The sequence below is a fragment of the Centruroides sculpturatus genome, unplaced genomic scaffold (genome assembly GCF_000671375.1).
Source record: "Centruroides sculpturatus isolate CEXI.00-Female unplaced genomic scaffold, Cexi_2.0 scaffold118, whole genome shotgun sequence".
Lineage (NCBI taxonomy): Eukaryota > Metazoa > Arthropoda > Arachnida > Scorpiones > Buthidae > Centruroides > Centruroides sculpturatus.
The window spans coordinates 474,451-492,949 of NW_019384377.1; the positions used below are offsets into that span (position 1 = coordinate 474,451).

The 18,499-nt window shown below is 31.2% G+C and overlaps 2 protein-coding genes across 3 annotated transcripts in view; one reads left to right on the plus strand and one right to left on the minus strand.

Annotated features, from left to right (window-relative positions):
- Positions 1-3,422, minus strand: part of LOC111617649 (neuronal PAS domain-containing protein 2-like) — a 31,710-nt gene extending 28,288 nt beyond the window's left edge. For both annotated transcript variants that reach the window (XM_023358932.1, XM_023358924.1), the window contains exon 1: positions 3,380-3,422. In XM_023358932.1, the coding sequence (XP_023214700.1) occupies positions 3,380-3,417 (38 nt within the window). In that variant the 5' untranslated portion in view covers positions 3,418-3,422. The remainder of the gene's footprint in view (positions 1-3,379) is intronic.
- Positions 3,423-16,818: 13,396 nt separating this feature from the next.
- LOC111617359 (probable phospholipid-transporting ATPase IA) overlaps positions 16,819-18,499 on the plus strand; it is a 231,157-nt gene continuing 229,476 nt past the window's right edge. Inside the window, exon 1 of the mRNA XM_023358665.1 lies at positions 16,819-17,000. Coding sequence (XP_023214433.1) covers positions 16,946-17,000 — 55 coding nt within the window. The 5' untranslated portion in view covers positions 16,819-16,945. The remainder of the gene's footprint in view (positions 17,001-18,499) is intronic.

Sequence of the window (18,499 nt, forward strand, 5' to 3'; positions counted from 1 at the left end):
GCTTAGTTCAAAATCGGCGGCAGCCTCTAGATCTTCTTCTCCTTTCCAAGATAAACCCAAAAGAAGTGTCCTTGATTCACAAATGAGAATTTTTTCAATGTCTTGACAGCTCCACAATGATGCAGTCGACTTCCAGTGATGAGAAGATGTTAATCCGAGGAAGAGAGATGTAGATGAAGATAGGCATGAGACACATACATAAGAATTGATCTGACAATTGGAATTTTCAGGAGAAGAAGCTGCCACATTCTTGAATTTATGGATGTTTATAAATTAAGTGACTAATCAAATTGGGCAATTTCAATTGGTCCATTTCAATTGGTCACTTTTCCTTGTCCTCGCTTTCTAAATGGTTGATAATTGTTACTAAGTACAGTAATACCTTGGTTTTCATTGACTTTGGTTATCATCGGTTTCTGTTTTCGTTGATTTTTTACCATGAAAAGTTTGTCTCGGTTTTCATCAGTTGCCTTGGATTTCGTCAGCATGACTACATGACCTCACTGCTAATTTTGCAAAACAAAGGGCGACCCACATGTTTTCCTGCTTAGTGTAGCATTGTGTGAACATCACTCCACATATTTAGGCAAACAATTCCATTGCTTTCCTTTCCTTTTAGCTTTATCATGGAAACAAAGAAAGTTTCCAAAGCCAGCAGCCCTTCAAAGAAGGCCAGGAACACGATCGATTTGAAAGAAACCATTGAAAAATATGAGAGCAGCATTAAAATTGCTGAAATCAGCTGCATGTATGGGAAGTTGTTATCCATGATAAGTTCCATTGTGCCAAAAAAAGAAGCAATAAAGGAGGCTAATGTAGTGAAAGGCATAAATGTGCTAACGAAACAGAAATCACAAACAATTGAAGATGTCAAACAATTGTTATTAATTTGGATCAATCAAAAACAGTTAGATGGTGATTCTGTTTTGGAGGCCATCATATTAATCTTTTATATTCATTTTATATTAATTTTTTATTGTTTTTACTATTAAATGCTCTATTTATTCTCTATAAAATGTATTTTTAGTATTGTATTTTGGAGTGTCTAGAACGAATTAATTGGATTTACATTGATTCATATGGAAACAATTGCCTCAGTTTTCATTGGTTTCGAATTTTGCTGATTGTTTTTGGATGGATTATTGATGAAAACCGAGGTATCACTGTATAACAAGATCTCAACTTAGATCACGGGAGAGGTCAAAATTGAAGTTTAATTCAATCCCAACCAGAGATGGTTGATCTTAGGACTTACATTCTTCTATTGTTTATATGTTTTCATTGCATTTTTCATACAGAAAAGTATATTTTTAACTTTTTTTCTTCTTTCAAAAAATATTTTAATGTGAATTTTAGTTAGGTTATGTATCTGTCCAGAGCCTCACATTATACTTAGTATTTATTACTATATGACAAGTCAGTGAAGCAACAATGACTTATGAATCAAATCTGACTTACATCATCATATCAAACTTCTTACTACTATTTGCAAGTAAACTTTTTGTTTAATTTTTGATATAATACTCTATAGCTACTGTTTCTTTTAAAGTGAAATTAAATAGAATTTAATAAAATTATTTTTAATGTTTGCCAATTACATGAAGAAATGTTTTAATATAGAATATCCCTATTTTGGTAATTTAAATAAAAAAATTCAAACAAATTATTTCAGATTTCAAATTGCTGAAATATCAAACTTCAAGATATGTGAACCTAAGTTTATAACACGAAAATGAAATTTAAGATTACATTTATGGTTTACAATTAATGTTTATTGCAAGAATTCAAAGAATAAATTACACAAAGTTTTTAAGTAACTTCTTACAATTAATTCCTATAAATTGAGGAATGGTTATTCATTTAACATGTTGACTGTGATCGCAGTTATAAACACCTGATTCCCTCCTACTCAACTACACAGATGTATACAGGGCATGGAAACTTTCGCAGATACCTGAAAAGGTTTCTGAATAAAACTGATGGACTCTGCCCATGTCCTCTCAAAGAACAGGAAGACCCACTGCACATTCTCTTTCACTGCCCTATCTACTCAAGCCAACGAAAGGGACTCATAAATGAAATACATAACAGGAATGAGCTCTGGCCCTGTGAGCTTAGGGTCTTCACGGAAAACAAATACATCTCCAAAGCCAAAAAGAAATTCATTCAAGACATCAAGATATTAGACTAGCACGGTGTAATCTATGCTTGCTTCCCTGTTACTATCATGGTAACAGTAATTGTGTTCCCTGTTATTCAATGTAAATCTTTACGTCACTGTATACCATCTCCAAAAAATTTTTCAACAAAGTCACCAAATTATGTACGTGAAAGTAAGACTTGTGTAACTCTCCACTCTGAAATTGTACTCTCTGGATTTTATGTGTATCTTCTGCAATGTAACAACAATGTATTATCTGTCTACATATTCATCAGCATCCTTTGTCTGTTTATCTACTGTACTAACTGTATACAACTGTAATTAATGTAATGTAAGTATTTGTCTTAAATGTATGCGATGCGGACGCCTTTGTGTCTCATAGACTAAGGTCTTTTCCCTCTAAGCTATCTCCTATACTTCCCCATCACCCTAACTTCTTCATACTCAACTTTACATCTTCCTCCTGCTTCTGGTCTTGGGCTATACCACTGAGTGCGGCCCATACCCAACTTCACTCGATGACTGTGATCAATGTGCAAGTGCACTCAGAACCTGTCTGGATGATGCATAGGACACATGAATGCAATCATTGCTTTACTGAATTTAAGTGATGCAATTAATCATCAGCATTGGTGAATATATCACTAGTAGATTTTTCAGCATTGAGTAAATGACTGAAATAATGTTATTTTATGTTTCGTTTACACTTCCATACTTTTACAAAATTTATACTATAATTGACATTAATCTTATTATTTTCTTATAATAAGAAAGGGAAAAAAAGCAAATGTATCATCAATACTTAATGGATGAAGTGTTAAATAGAATCTTCACCTTTTCTAATGACAATTTTTACTTCTATCATCATCTAGACTTTGTTTAAATTATATTTTAACATATCATACATCATAAGTAATATTAAAAAAGTATTAATTTGTCATTCATGGGAAACAAAACAGAATAGCACCTTTAATTCTATTTTGCAATAATTTTATATTCATGTTATAAAATTTTTATTCATATTTTACAACTTTATAAGTTATATTTTACAAGGGTATTAAAATATTTTAAGTGCAAAATAATACAAAATAATAAAATGTTTGTTTTTTTAAAAATATGATCATTTCTTATTTTTTTTAAATAATTAATTATGAATAAATGTGTTTATGGTTATTCACCATAATAACAAAGTAGATACATTTTAAGACAGTTACATACCTCTTTGAGTCATCTTTCTCATCATTATCATCATCCATGCTGTTGAAACTAAAAAATAAATATTTATACATTATTATTATAGATTTGTTAATAATATTTTAAATGCAAATACTGTATACGGCAATAATTGTATTCTAAAATATTATTGAAAATAAATGATTGTATTAATATTTGATCAAAATTTATTCTGTAATCATTATATTTATAATTAATAATGAATAGATTTAAAAAAAGAAAAAAAATCAATCATTCTCTGCTATATTTAAAAAATATTATTTTAATAATAATATACAGTATAATATATACACCCAGGGCACCAATCAGAGGGGGGACAGGAGGGGCAGCTGCCCCGGGCCTCACAATATTAGGGGCCTGAACTTGGCAACTCAATATGTTAGACAAAAATATAAAAGGCAAAAGTGATGTCACAGCTCGTAGAATGGCCTTAATTTTACAGTTATTAAATTATTCAAAAAATATTTGAGAAAAACTTTTCTAATTTTTAATATAGAAAACACTTTGCCTCAACTGTCCGTAGCTAAAGCAGATATAGAATTTCTAATCAAATTAAAAGAACCTAGCTGAATAATAAAGTTTTTTGGTGTCTGGCACCATTAATACAAAAACAGAATATTCTTTCTGAATTCCCTCATAATCCCGCTGAAATCCTTCTGAATGTAAAAAAATTGCAACTGAAAATGAAATCACTCCAGAATTTGAAATAAATTCAAAAAAGACCAAAAATCTGCTGAAGAATATTTTCATTTAAACATTTTTAACAAAATTATCAATTCAATAATAAATGGACTTACATCTCGATTTCAAGCAATTTCTTCAATTTGTAATTTTTTGAAGTTTTACAAAAATATAATGAAATGGATCAAGATGATATAGTTTCAAAGGCAAAATTATTGCTAGAGAAATATAAAAACGAAATAAGTGATGAAACTGTAGAACTAATACTCTAATACTGCTGAAGCGTGTTTACAAATCAAAATTTTGAACTAAGCATGAAACCGGCAGAATTACTTAAGGAAATTATCGACATGGAATTCATGAACATATTTCCCAATTTTGCTTTTGAATTTTGCTTTTTTGAATTTTTTGGATTTTGCTTTTGAATTTTTTTAACCTTCCTGTGAGGGTGGCAGAAGGTGAGAGATTATTTAGTTATGAAAAGAATTAAAAACTATCTACAATCGACAATGAGTCAGGAATGATTAAATGGACTAGCAACACTCAACATTAATTACCAGATAGCGCATATTTTAGCCTATTCTGAAATAATTAATGAATTTGCTAATTTTAACATTAGTAAATTCACTGATTATTTCAGAAAGCCTCAAAGCTTCTATAAAATAATTAAATGTAATAATCCAAAAAAATATTAAATACCATTGACTTTCTATAGTATTTGGCTGGCATTGCCATTAATCACTATATCTCCTATGGAGTCATTGACTTTAATATCTATATCTCCTATGGAGATATAGATATTAAAGTCAATGACTTTATTTTCTTGTCCACAATTTTATTTTAGATTTTGAAGGGCCTCTAAAATATGAGATGCCCCAGGCCTCACATTTTCTCTGAAAGGCCCTGTATATACCTGTACATATATATATATAGTGATGGTGCCAAATTATTGTAGAGTGCAAAACAAAGCAGGGTAAGGACTTTGAAGGGTGTATTTGGAGTCAGATAAACCAATATTTGTAATTGGCAAAACATGAAAAACATCCTGCTTTGGCTCACAAAAAATATGGCCATTTTATTATATTGATATATAAAAATAAATTACTAAAAATTTAGTATAGCAATACAAATATTTATAAAAACATTGGCATAGATAATAAACAGTTTTGTCAACAGAAAATATCAATTTTATCTTCTAAAAATCTACATTTTATTTTGTGAAAGTCTTCAAATAACAGAAATTTAATAATATTTTATGTTCAAACAAAGTATTTCAAAAATAAAATTGAGAAACATAATGAAGTAAATATAAATATAATAAATTTCATCTATGTTAAGTTAATTCTTCTAGCTATACACCAACCAAATTTGGTTGGCGTATAGCTTTAAATGTATCGAGTGTAGGAATGATATTTGATTATTTAATTCTTCTAACCTAACACTTAAACATGCCATATTGTATACAATCAAGAGTAAATTATTAAATATCTAGCATGTATAATTCATTACACTAAAAACTAATTTGATTTGTTCTTGGCATATGATAAGCACAGTAAACAAATCGTAAAACTTTGCATCAACCTAGTAATTAACAAATGAAAAATTATCTGTGTTCAAAGTAGTGGCATGTTCCTGTAATCCAATTACTCAGATGCCAGAATAAGAGGATGCTTAAAGAGTGGAAATATCTTTATTTTTGTCCTATGTCAAATCAGATGTTGCATTTAGATCTTGCATTCAAACCATTATTAACACTTGAAAACTATAATGTAACTTTGATGCTTCCTGTACTCTCATACTGGAGATTTGTGCAAGAAATCATATGATTGAAATTTGCATACTACAAATGTAGCAGCACTATTGGAGTTTTTCATTCTGTATTTTTACAGTAAACCAATGTATGTTGCCACTGCTTTACTATAACATATACATATAAATACATGAATGTATGTTTTTGAATAATTTTTCTCTACAGGCACTAAGAGAGCTTTTTAAGCTCATTATTGGTTTGGCCAGGCTGGTGGTAAGGGACATAGTCTAATGTATCTGGGACAGACAATCGTCCAAAAAATTCCTGTAATTTTTCAACCAGATTTGTTCCTAGTTTCCACAGAATAGTAGGCTAACAACTTAACCACTCAACTATCTGGCTGTCAATATACATATTAATTAAATTATTATTATTGTATATATTTGTATATAATAAACAAAATTATAATTTAATTTTTTAAATATAATGTTTAATATGTAAATAATTTTGTGATAATATAATTATAATGTTACCTGCAAAAATTTTCCACCCTCAAAATTTTTGTTGTAGATGTAAGCCTACTTTATCCATACATAACAATGCCTCTGACTAAACTAAATTAAGCTTTTTCCAAAAAACTATAAAATATAATTCTTCATTGTGTCTACTGAAAGTTTTGTTCTTTCTCTTCATATAAAATACAAATTAAAAGAATAAAATTTTTACAGTAACATAATATTAAAGTGATATATTTATAATGGAATATAAACAAAAATATCCCTAAACTAGGCTGACCATAACATTTACAATCCAACAGGGGACACATTTCAGAATCAGTGAAAATAAAGTATAAAACTGATTGAACTTTAGTTATTTTTAAAAACTTATTTATTTATTGATCTATAAATTGGTGCTTTATATTGGGTGTAAATAAAGTTGTTCTATTCAGAGATTGATTCTACAATCAAATATCAAAAACAGGCAAAACCAAGGACATCTGGTCACCCTACCTAAACAAGTCAAGAAACCAAAGGTATTCGTTTCAGTTTAATATTTTTCCAGTTATTTGACATCTTGTTGTTATATTAAATTGTAAACATATTGGAACATAGAAGGTATCAATTTTAATAAAATCAATCTGACAAGGAGATGCAAAATATATCGAAAAAGGTTTAATCCAAATAAATAGATTTAATTCTTGAACTATTTAGCTACAGTACATTTTTGTTTGTTTGAATGAAAAATGGATTTTATTGATTCAAAGAAAACATGAATTCTCAGTGTAGATCACATTTAAAACTTAATAAGCTATCTTCAAACAATGCATGATCAAACTGGATTGTTTGTAGAAACATAACCAAACAATTGCCTTAAATAATTGGCCTATAACTCCACTAATTTAATGAGTTTGGTTATGTTTCTATATACATATCAGGTTTCACAACGTTTGATATATTGGATTATTTGGCTAAGAAATCTCTCATCTTTCTCCAAATATATTATTACAGTGACTAAATTTTTAAAAACTCTACTTAAATTAATCTATAACTTACAGTAAATATGTAAACAAGAAAAGAAAAACAACATAATTATTATTAACTTAAATTGTGATCTAAAATAATATATTAAAAGTATGAATAGAGCTCTAGAAAAATGTTTTTGTTTTCTATGAATTAAACTTTTGATTGCATTTTTAATATAAATTGCAGTTCTTTTATATTAAGGACTAAAGACTAAATGTTAATGTGAACTTTTACTAGGTTTTAAATGTCAATTTTTAAAATTATAAAACATTTTCACTCACCATATGCTAACAGCTACTAAAGCTTTCAACACATGAAGAAATAGAAATATAGAACCTAAAATACAATGCTTTTATATTATCTAAGCAGATTATTTAATTCTATACATAAATTTTCTTTGAAATTATTAAATTATAGAGCTCAAAGTTTAATGTATTGTTTAGAGTGGCCTTAGATTTCCTATGTACTGTACAAGACAGAGTTCTGAATTATTTATTAATTTTTTTAAGCTTCTGTATGACAGATACTAATGAATATATAAGATTAATTATTTGTGTTTGGGTTCATAACCATCCCAATTTATTTTAGGATGTTGTAAAAAAAAAAGAAAAATTCTTTCTTAGGCAATCTGGTAGCTATAGGTTTCCCATTTGGACATCAATATTGTGATTATTGTAGATATGTAATTGACAAAGTGTATTGATATTGATGCAGATATAACCCTCTAATCAAGCCATCTGCTAGTGCACTTCCACTATTTTTCCTATATTTTGGCCAATTCCTTTTGTAATTTAATGCAATGATTTAATTAGCAGATATGTAAAGATCTCAGTTTTAAACTGCATTTTCAACATATGCTAATTGTTATCACTTAAAATATTTGTATCAATAAAATGCAGTTACCATTAATTCCTACCCAAGAGATAATTCCTACCCAACATATTTAAATACGTAAAAGAAAATTTTATAACAAAAATATTTAGAAAAACCAATCAATAGGTATAACAGAATAATGTATTATACTTTTTCAAAAAACATCAAAAAAACATGACAAATAATAAATATTGAAATAAGATTTACTGAGTAAAAAATTAAAATTTTGGTAGAAATTAGTTAGGTAATTGTTCATATATATATATATATATATTATATATATATTTGTCTAACAATACATTAAATTGAAATTTCATACTATAATTTAGTTATTAAGACTTTCCCATGTAAAACAAATTGCCATTAAATACAAAAGATTTTAATCTATAAATAAAATATATTTTATTAAATTATAAAAAGTACAGCTCAAATTTAATAAAATATTTAAATTAATTAATTATAGATAATCAGTGGCACTTTATAGCTTCATTAGACCCAGGTAAATTTGAATATGCCCGTAGGATAACGCACCACAGTAGATAATGGCAAAATATGTGTAAACATGCCATTGTAACAAAGTGCAAAGTTAAATATGATTAAAAATATTTTTAAACCTTTAACAAAATTTCCAAAGTACTGATCAAGTTAAATGATGAGTTTAGACGAAAGTTTCGAAAAGATTTCTGCAAATATTAAACATACATAGGACGTATACGGTGTTTATATAATGTACAGTATATCGTTAAATGCTATACAAGTTCGTCTTTTACTTACTCGTTTCCAGATACGAAATTGGAAGAAGTTGACAAAGTGCGCTTCATGCCCATTAAAATATACGAAAGAAGATATTATGAAAAGACTTAAAACAAAATCGATAAGAAATCATCCCTCGCAGACGTAAATAAATGCAATTTAAAGTCATACGTGGAGAAACATCAAGTCAGATGTGTCGTAGTAAAGAATAGGTGGATAGGGATGAAGTAGATGACGACGAACCTGCGTGCAACTGCATTTTAAATGGGATTGTTAGATGCAACTGAGCACGATTACTTCCTAACGTTTTATTTAAGGGAAAAAATTAATTATTCGTATAAATTGTATGGCATTTTATATATTTTTTAAATAAAATTGTTTAAAGAATCTAAATATTTAAGAGTTTTATATTTTTTTCTTAAAAATATATACATACAGGTATAATCATCTTTAATTAATTGTGCGTATAAAGAATATTTAGAATTAAATTAAATTTTTGGAATCGATATGGATTATATGTAGAATTCGTTTAATTAAAAACTAATTCTATATATTTTTAATTGGTTAAAGTTTATCAGTTATGTCTATATAAGGTGGTTCAAAAGTCAGTTTACCGAAATATTTTAAGCTTATTTTTGGTGATTCGACTGCTTAAAAAAATATATCTCGGTTAACTGACTTTTTGACCGCACGTTATATAGATTAACGATATAACGATATAACGATTAAGAAAGTTTAACTAATTAAAAACATTAAGAAACTTAAATATAGGTCTACAATTTATATCGAGTTATTATTGAAACCATATTACGAGTCAATATATCGTGTTATATTTTTTATTACTTTGTGCGAAGGTTTATATTTTATATCATTGTATTACTTATTATATATTAGTTTTAATAAATAATAAAAATCAGATCTAACATAAAAAGCACTTTAAAATATTCAAATTATTGAGAAAACTTTTAGTGTATTGCATCTTCCAATATTAAAATTCAATTTATAATATCTTGCAATTAAATATAATTTTTAAAAATCTATTGTTTAAATTACAAATTAGACAATTTGTTTGTTTTATATTATTGTAAGCATCTTTAAGATTATTTTGTGTGTACGTATTGTATTATTACTATGGATCTATTGTTAAAGCGTCATCTAGCGCTCTGGGGAATCCGTAATCGAATTTGGGCGGTCGAAAAACACAAGAAAATATTTTGGGGGTGGTTGCCCCATTGTGGGCCTGATTGAACTCATGATGGGTATGAAAGAGTTAAAAAGTTTAAATAAGTGAAATTAATTTTGAAACTTAATAAATTATTCAAAATGTATGTATTCTGTTTAATTAGTATTTCAGAAAAATTATATAAAAATTTCTTCCAGATTAAAATGTCGGCATTTAGAAATTATTACGCTATAGGCATCAAATGAGCTAAAACATTAATTAAAATTTCCCGACTGATTTAACCTAAAACTATAATAGTCGAATAAAATTGCAAATAATATTTTGTTATACTGTAATTACCGGTAATGTTAAGTTTTGTCCATTACATGGATTAAATTAAGAAAAAATGGGTAAATTTAAATTTAATCTTTCACACCAGTGCTACATGTTAAAGCCAGGTCCGTGCCATAAGTATTATTGCACTCTATATTTATTGCACTCTATAGTAACGCGTATTACCAGTATGAAAAATTAATTAAACTCGTTTTTTCTTCAATTTCCAGCCTGGGCCCCGCAGGTAAAACAAAGAAAAAAAAACTAGAATTTTAGGACATAAAAATTATAATGGCAAATAACAGGGTTATAAACGGTACCACCTGAATTCAAGAAGAAATTGGATCTTCTTACTTTTGTATCATTAAAAAGGGAACCCTCATAAGAGAACGCCTCGGATCCGAGAAATGTAAATACGGTATAGGTTATAAAGGTATAGAGATCTTTCCCGCATTAATTCTGTTAGGTTAGGTTAGCCGTAGAAAAGACACAAATACGATGGTCATTGACGGCACCCTGAATAGTGATCGACATCTGAACATCCTAAACACGATGGTGGACGAATGGCTTCATGACTTTTATTGATGCAATTATAGCAGGTTTGCTACTAGCACGATGACGCGCCATCTCATTCTGAGTAGATGTGCGTCAATGGCTCGTAGAATTTGCAACCATTGGATAGAGCAACACGGCCCTGTTCCATGGCTACCACATTCCTTACACTTGACACCCTCTGAATATTTTCCTGTTGGAGCCACCTAAAAGCATTGGTATATGATGTATACTTAGCAGTGTCACGTAATGTTGATGAGACTGGACCGATGCTGGACATCAGGAATACTATGTAGCCACCAGGGCTGGATTTAGACTTGATAAGGCCCTAAGCTATTTGAGATATGGGGCCCTTTATAAGTCCAGATATTATATGTCAGTGCCAAATATGATTTTCGGATACCTAAAGGGTTAAACTGAAATACAATTAAGAAGTATATAGATAGTGAAATAATAAATCTTTAACTTAAAATCATTTTTATTCATAACAAACTTTAAAATGCAAACTCTGGTAAAAAGAAACAAAAGTTCTTTTAAAAGGGACAATTTACAAAGGCTTATTATCTAATCTAGGTATAATAGCGGTTTAGTGGTTTAGTTAGGTATTAACCCTAGGCACAATAGCGCTTTGTTCTTCGAAAAGACGCGCTAAAAAAATTGGGTGGAAAGTATGGGACGTTCCGGACATGCGGCATTGGGACAAATAAAGCTGCAGTATATTTAAGTATATATGACAGTTGTTCACTCGGACAATTTTTGGGGGCCCCAAGAAAATGGGGCCCTAAGCTATAGCTTGTGTAGCTTATATGTAAATCCTGCACTGTGTGCCACCCATAACATCAGGCTCGATTCTCTACGTCTTTGTATTACCACTGAAGGTAGTCGGTTATTTTATCAATAAGAAGTTCTCTAACAAAATAAAACTTATTTTTTTGTATTAATTTCTCTATGTTGTCTTATCCTTTGTACTGTAATTGGAGTTTATGTATGTTAGGTTAAAACATCTTAAATTGATTCCCTTTGGTTATTTTAACGCTGAAACAAGCATGTATTATATGCATATAATCGTGTAATGTTGAAAATATCATTTTTGTTCCTGGATATATGTGAAGATCTTGTATACAGTAAATTTACAAACCTTAATTACAGCGAGACCTTATCATAGCTAACAGAACATCCCGTCCGGTTATGTCGGGCCCCGTCCCTCGCTACCCGGTCGCCCCATTGTGGGCCTGAACGTACCCATAATGGGCTTGCAAAAAAGAGGCCCTCTTAGTGCCACAGGACGAAAGAGTTAAAATTTAAAAAAAAAAAAAAAAAGCAAACCGAACATTTGCTCAAAGCTTCACAATGATTAGGCCTCAAAAACATATCGTTACAAATTATTCATTCTATCATATTGTATTTTTTGTATTAAGAAAAGAGAAGTTATGACAATATTCTTTATAAAGTATAATGCAATTTTCAAAACTGTTTTGTATTTTTAAAAGGACTAAAGTTTTGAACGTTTCCGCTCTGTGAGCACTAAAAAAATACTTTTTTCAGGACCATCGTGGGTTCGGCTAAGCCCTCAGTGGGGGCATCATGGTGGAGAGAGACAGGACTTTATACCCAGGACAGATAATCGTCAAAAAAAAATCCAGTTGTCTGTCCTTATTCGATTCCGACTCGGCCATCAAGTCAAGAGACCACAATCCTTGCGGAACCGAAATAGTGACATTACAGGAAAATGCCCAGTATGTGCTATGGTTGTCGACGAAATTAGTAGGCAATCAGTAGTAGTGTTACTGTTCAGAGACAATACATGAGTGAATAGGGAAACGATCATCAACACATTAACTCCAATAGGATTGGTTGTTGACCGGTCTCGCAGTGACTAACCACTGTGGAATCCCTGTTCTATAGTCTCAGATAACGATCTAAGATTGTAGAGAAGGGGTCCCCATAGTGGTCGACATCGATCTGCAGGGATTAATAAAACATTTTCAGAATCGAATGGAGGTCGATTAAAAATGGTTCATAAAAATTATTAGTTTTAATAGGTTTGACTAATAAAAATTATTAGTTTAATATATTTGACAGTTCAGAACATTGTAAATTTTCACACTGTAAATAGATATGTGGAAATGGTGTATGAATTAATATTGGCTCACCAGATTTATTTGTTTATTTACTATTACTAACTGTATTAGCACAAAAAAGAAGAAGAAGAGGGAATCGCTAAAAAGTCTAGAAATCCTTGAAGAGGTCAACAGCCAAATTTTGGCATTCCTGCTGTAGAACAAGTTATGAAGCCTACCAGCTCAGCCCTGGAAAATCAAGTAGAGATGCATCATTGGAATTGAATATTCTAAAGACAACTGTACTGAAAATTCTACATAAATGACTGAAGATGCATGCGTGTATAAAACACAAGTTTTAGCCAAATGATAAACCACGATAAAGTGTTTACATAGTTCTTGCTTTCACGTATTGATGAGGAGAATGAATAGCTAACTAACGTCTGTTTTTCTGATGAAACAGCCGTTCATCTAAGCGACAAAGCAACGGACACAATATTGGAATATGGAGATCTGAAAATCCTCACGTGGTACATGAACACGTCCATGCGTGGTATGGATTGCCTTGCAATATCATTAGTCCCTTCTTTTTCTCAGAAAATAATCAGTGAAAATGTTTATTAGGGTTTGTTAGACTTGTTTACTCTTCCTCAACATCAGGAATTGCAACCTCATTTAATCCTCCTCATTGGGGTTTCGTGCCAAGTTGAATGAAGCTTTCTCTAACCTTAATAGGCAGCGAAGCTTCATTCAGCTTCATGTGCTTATCGCGTGGCTTCCCCAATCACCAAACATTATGCTTCTGAGTTTTACTTCTTTTGGGGTTAGTTAAAAATTGCGTCTACATTACACCAATCACCAACGAGTTAGAATATACTACATAGAGTTGCTGTATCCACGCCATGTTGAAAGAAAATTGAATACACGTCCGCCATTTTACTTTTAGTCAAGGGGGCGTGCCATTTGTGTTATGCTAAGGAAACGAGCTAGAATATTCTAACTCCTTGTGTAAAAGCGTGTAAAGGAAAGGAAGAATTTTAACCCCTAACTGAGACGGTGCGAGTCAAAATGACCCTACTAGGTATTTTTAAGTTTGAAAGTAAATAACAAGACATTTTTCTTCTTTAACCTCCCGCCCTTTTAAACGTTTCTAAACGAGAAAATATTCTGTAACAATAAGCAATGCATTTCTAAACATTCTTGATTTTATTTTCCCGACTGTTATATATACATAACAAGGGAAAACATTGGAATCTTGTCAAATTTGACCCTCAGAATTTTTTGCAAATCTCTACGTTTTGAGACCTCCTGAACAAAAAAAGAAAAGAAAAAGAAAAACATTCTGTGCATGTGTGTCCTATAAGAAGAGAAATTTGGCATGATAGCTTGTGTATAAGAAGAATTGATGCTATTAAATGTTGGTAGTTAAAAGTTAAAGGTGTGGAAGATAGAGGGGTGTCAGTTATATTTCGAGCGAGGACGGACTTAATGAAGATGTTGTTCGTTATTAACATTTACAGTTTTTTTAAATAAAACTCGTCTTTTTTTATAAATCTCATAATTTAGCTTTTTGCCATTCGATAATAATTAAAAATGTAAAAAGTTATAAGTAAAGGTTTCTTCTTCCAATAGTGAGACCTCCACTATTGTGATATTTACCACGTCTTTCTTAATTATTTGCAATTAACAGAAACCAAAATTAAAATAATTCACTTTATTTCGTCTATTAACAATGCATTTCATATTGGGAATTTTTCAATCCCTCTTCAGGCTGATACATATAGTGAACAATTTGTGCACATCCTAATGATGCAGTTTCTACATATCAGTCTCACTTACTGGCAAATCTTCTTTGTCTATTTTTGATAGGCAAATGCAACACTTCTTTTATTTCCCACAATTTTCAGCTCCTTATTACCTCTTAGAAGAATTTTAACTTGAACAATGTGGTTCACAATATGACAAAGATCAAAATGTACTTTTTCGTTGTAAATATTTTCACCAGTTGAAAGAGAAATTTTCACAAACTATAACTATAATAAAAACACAAAAACACTACTTATATTCTGCAAAAGAGAAAAACACTGTCCGAAAAAACCAACAATGCACTGAATATGGTACGGATCGAACTGACCTGAGTACACTATAAATAGACAATCATATGTACTGTACGAGCCCTTCAAGACCGGGCTCGTAGTTAGATTATAAAAAATATTGTTAAGTACTTTACTTACCACTTTAAACTCTGATCTTATCTTGTTTATAATAATTAATTAAAATCTAGAAAATAGCTAAATTTGAGATAAAACAATCTAGATTTATATCATTTATCTACTTGCCTAAATCTCAAATCTAGGGGCAAGCAAAACCATCTAGATTTAGATCTATTTTTGTCATCTAGACAAAAATAAAATTTTAAATGACAAACCTGCCCAACACGTGATATAGACTTCAATATTTTGACTTAAAGCAAAATGGTGGTCGATAGTACCCTCCGTTGCTACCAATAGCGTAGTATCTAAGGTCACAGCCACTCTATGTTGTATATTCTAGCTTGTTGCCAACCGCCAATTCAGTATTTTTGAAGGGAAAAAAATACTGCTGTTATCCAAATTGTCACTACGGACATAATAATGCACAACGTGAGATTGAATATCAACTGGCACTTTTTTAACAATCATATCTTGGGTTAGGGCAGGGGCGCCGCTAGCTGTTTGAACGCCCGTGTGCAATACCGATTATGCTGCCCCCTGTTTAACTACGATTACCTATGCTGAGCTTGCCAGAAAGGCTCTTTGCCGCCCCCTGGACGTGCTGCCCGCGTGCGGTGCACGCCTTGCACGCCGGCTTACGGCGGCCCTGGGTTAGGGCAAGCCCACAATGAGGCAGCACAGCAGTGAGGGATGGTCCCAGACATATCCGGACGGACCACATCCAAAAATTCCGATAGTTTTTCTACTCGTCTGGATTCATTCTTGAGTCCGCTAGAGCGTTAAGCTGGCATTTTAAACCTCTAGGCTAGGGATGGGCAACCTGCGGCCCGCATTAACAGTTTTGCGGCCCTCGTCGCATAAAATATGAATAAATATAACAATTTCCGAGCTTAAGGAAGTATGCAGCAAAAATTCAAACGTTATTTTTTACAACTTATGTATGTGAATAGTTTTTCCCGAAATGAATTTAGTAAAATTAAAACAAGAAACCAGCTAACAGACACATCGAAATTAATTTAAAGCTAGTGGTGACTAATATTTAACCAAATAATTTCCGATATATTACGTTTACATCAGTTCCAGAAGCTAAACTAAGTATACCTATGCTAATTTATAATTATATATGAATAAATAATTGTGATTTACCGGCATTTTCTTCTCTTTTCTCTGTTATACTGCTCGCGTCATTTCAAAAGTTTCAAAATGCAACCCTTACATAGAAAAAGATTGCCCATTCCTGCTCTAGGCAATCTGGCTACAGAGTGTTTAAAATTATTGTTTCATTAAAAAAATTACAGATAATTAAAGTAACCTTTCGCTTATGATCATACTAATTTATGTCGGAATTTCTGCCGCGTGCGTAATACAGGATGTAATTAAACTCTGAAATCATAGCTTCATAGCATGTTAATTTAACAGAGGTCTTATAGCTCTTCGGTAGTCGCATAAATAATAGTTATATCAGACGATACAGCCCGAATCTTATCGGGCTATAATATATCACGATAAGAATTAAGTTGTATCGTTTGATCGTTAAAGGGCGTATCAAATGTTTGATTGCAAACCATTTGTATAGGTAGCAATTTCAACACATTTGTCGAAAGTGTGTAATCCTAGAATTTTTTATTGTATTGCAAGAATTTTCTGTACTATGTATGAGCAAAGGGATAATATGAATTTGCAGCTTCGGAAACCAACATACACAGGTGATTCGCTTTTTTACTTTTAATTTTTTTTTTTTTTTTTTTTTTTTTTTTTTGGTTACGGTACGGGCAATCTGCCGAAGGGAATGCCTTCCGGGAGGTCTTTTATGGGAAACTTATGGGAAAGTGGTCTCTTTAGTGTTACCAACGTGAAAAGAAGACGCAGAAACTCCACGTGGGACCAGTCCATTGGCGAGGTACAAATCCGCGACCAAGTACCAGTGTCTAGTGGGTTTTATCCACTCGGCCACTGTGTAGGGTGATTCACTGGTGATATTCAATAGATTTTTTCTCGGAAACTGTTAGAGAGAGAAAGATGGGACTAACAACCAAATTTATAAAGCAGACAGGAGGACAAATTTTGATGACCTTGGATGACGTTGACAATCTGAGATTTTTCACATACGGAACGAAACAGGCTTTTAAGGATCATTATAAGGAGCGATTTTCAGCCATTGCATTATAAGGAGCGATTTTCAGCCATTGTGTGGATAACTTAGTACGCAACAAAGTAAACACCTTTCGCAATAGGTAACATTTTCTAAAACTTAACGGTTTTCAAGATCAGTTTCTTCTAAAAATTTGATTTCTCTTTTTCTCAAAAGTTTCTATGTTGGGAATTGAGTTTATTAGTTTTCATTCTTTGTCTTATCTTATCAGATATTGAACAAGTAGGCGTTGAATAAATTGGATTGTTACTTTTTCAAAGGCATAAAGGAGTGAGGGGTTTTATTGATCCTTTTCATTTTTCTGTATTTGTTTGTTTCCTTCGTTTTCATGAAAATGGGTTATTCAAATGAAGAAGTATTTGATACGCTAATGGCTTTAGGTTCATGCCACCAAAATTAGTCACAGGTTACAAATCTTTAAGTCAGTCTTCATGGACACGAATTAAAGAAATGGCTTACTTCCGGTGTCCTTCTATAAAACACATGAAAATCAAAATTCATGAAAGTTTTCTTGAGATTAGTAAAAGAAAATTGCGAAATGTATTAAGTGTATTAAATGCCTTTTCTATAAGAGTAAATCCCTGTATACGCCAAGAAGGTTAACATTTTCAGCACCTAATTTAAGTAAATTTTGAATTTATACTTTTATTACTATCATGCATCTGTCATCTAAAGCCTAATTTGGTCTGTACCTCAAAAACCGCTGATTTTCAAGATCATCCAAGGTCACCAAAAATTTCCTGTCTGCTCTATAAACATGGTTATTAGTCCTATCTTCCTATCTCTAACAGTTTCCTAGGAAAAAAAAAACTACTGAACGCCATCAATGAATCACCCTGTATATATAGTCAAACCTCTAAAAACAATGACCACTGGAAGGAATATAAAAATGGTCGTTGTTTGGCGATTATTTTGTACGTATATAAAAGAGAAACGTTCCTGAAAAAAATGGGCGCCGTTTAGTGGTGATCGTTAGTGTAAGTTCGATTGCATTTAAATATTTGATCATGTTTTTACGGCATATACTGATGGTCAATAAAATGATTGTTAGAT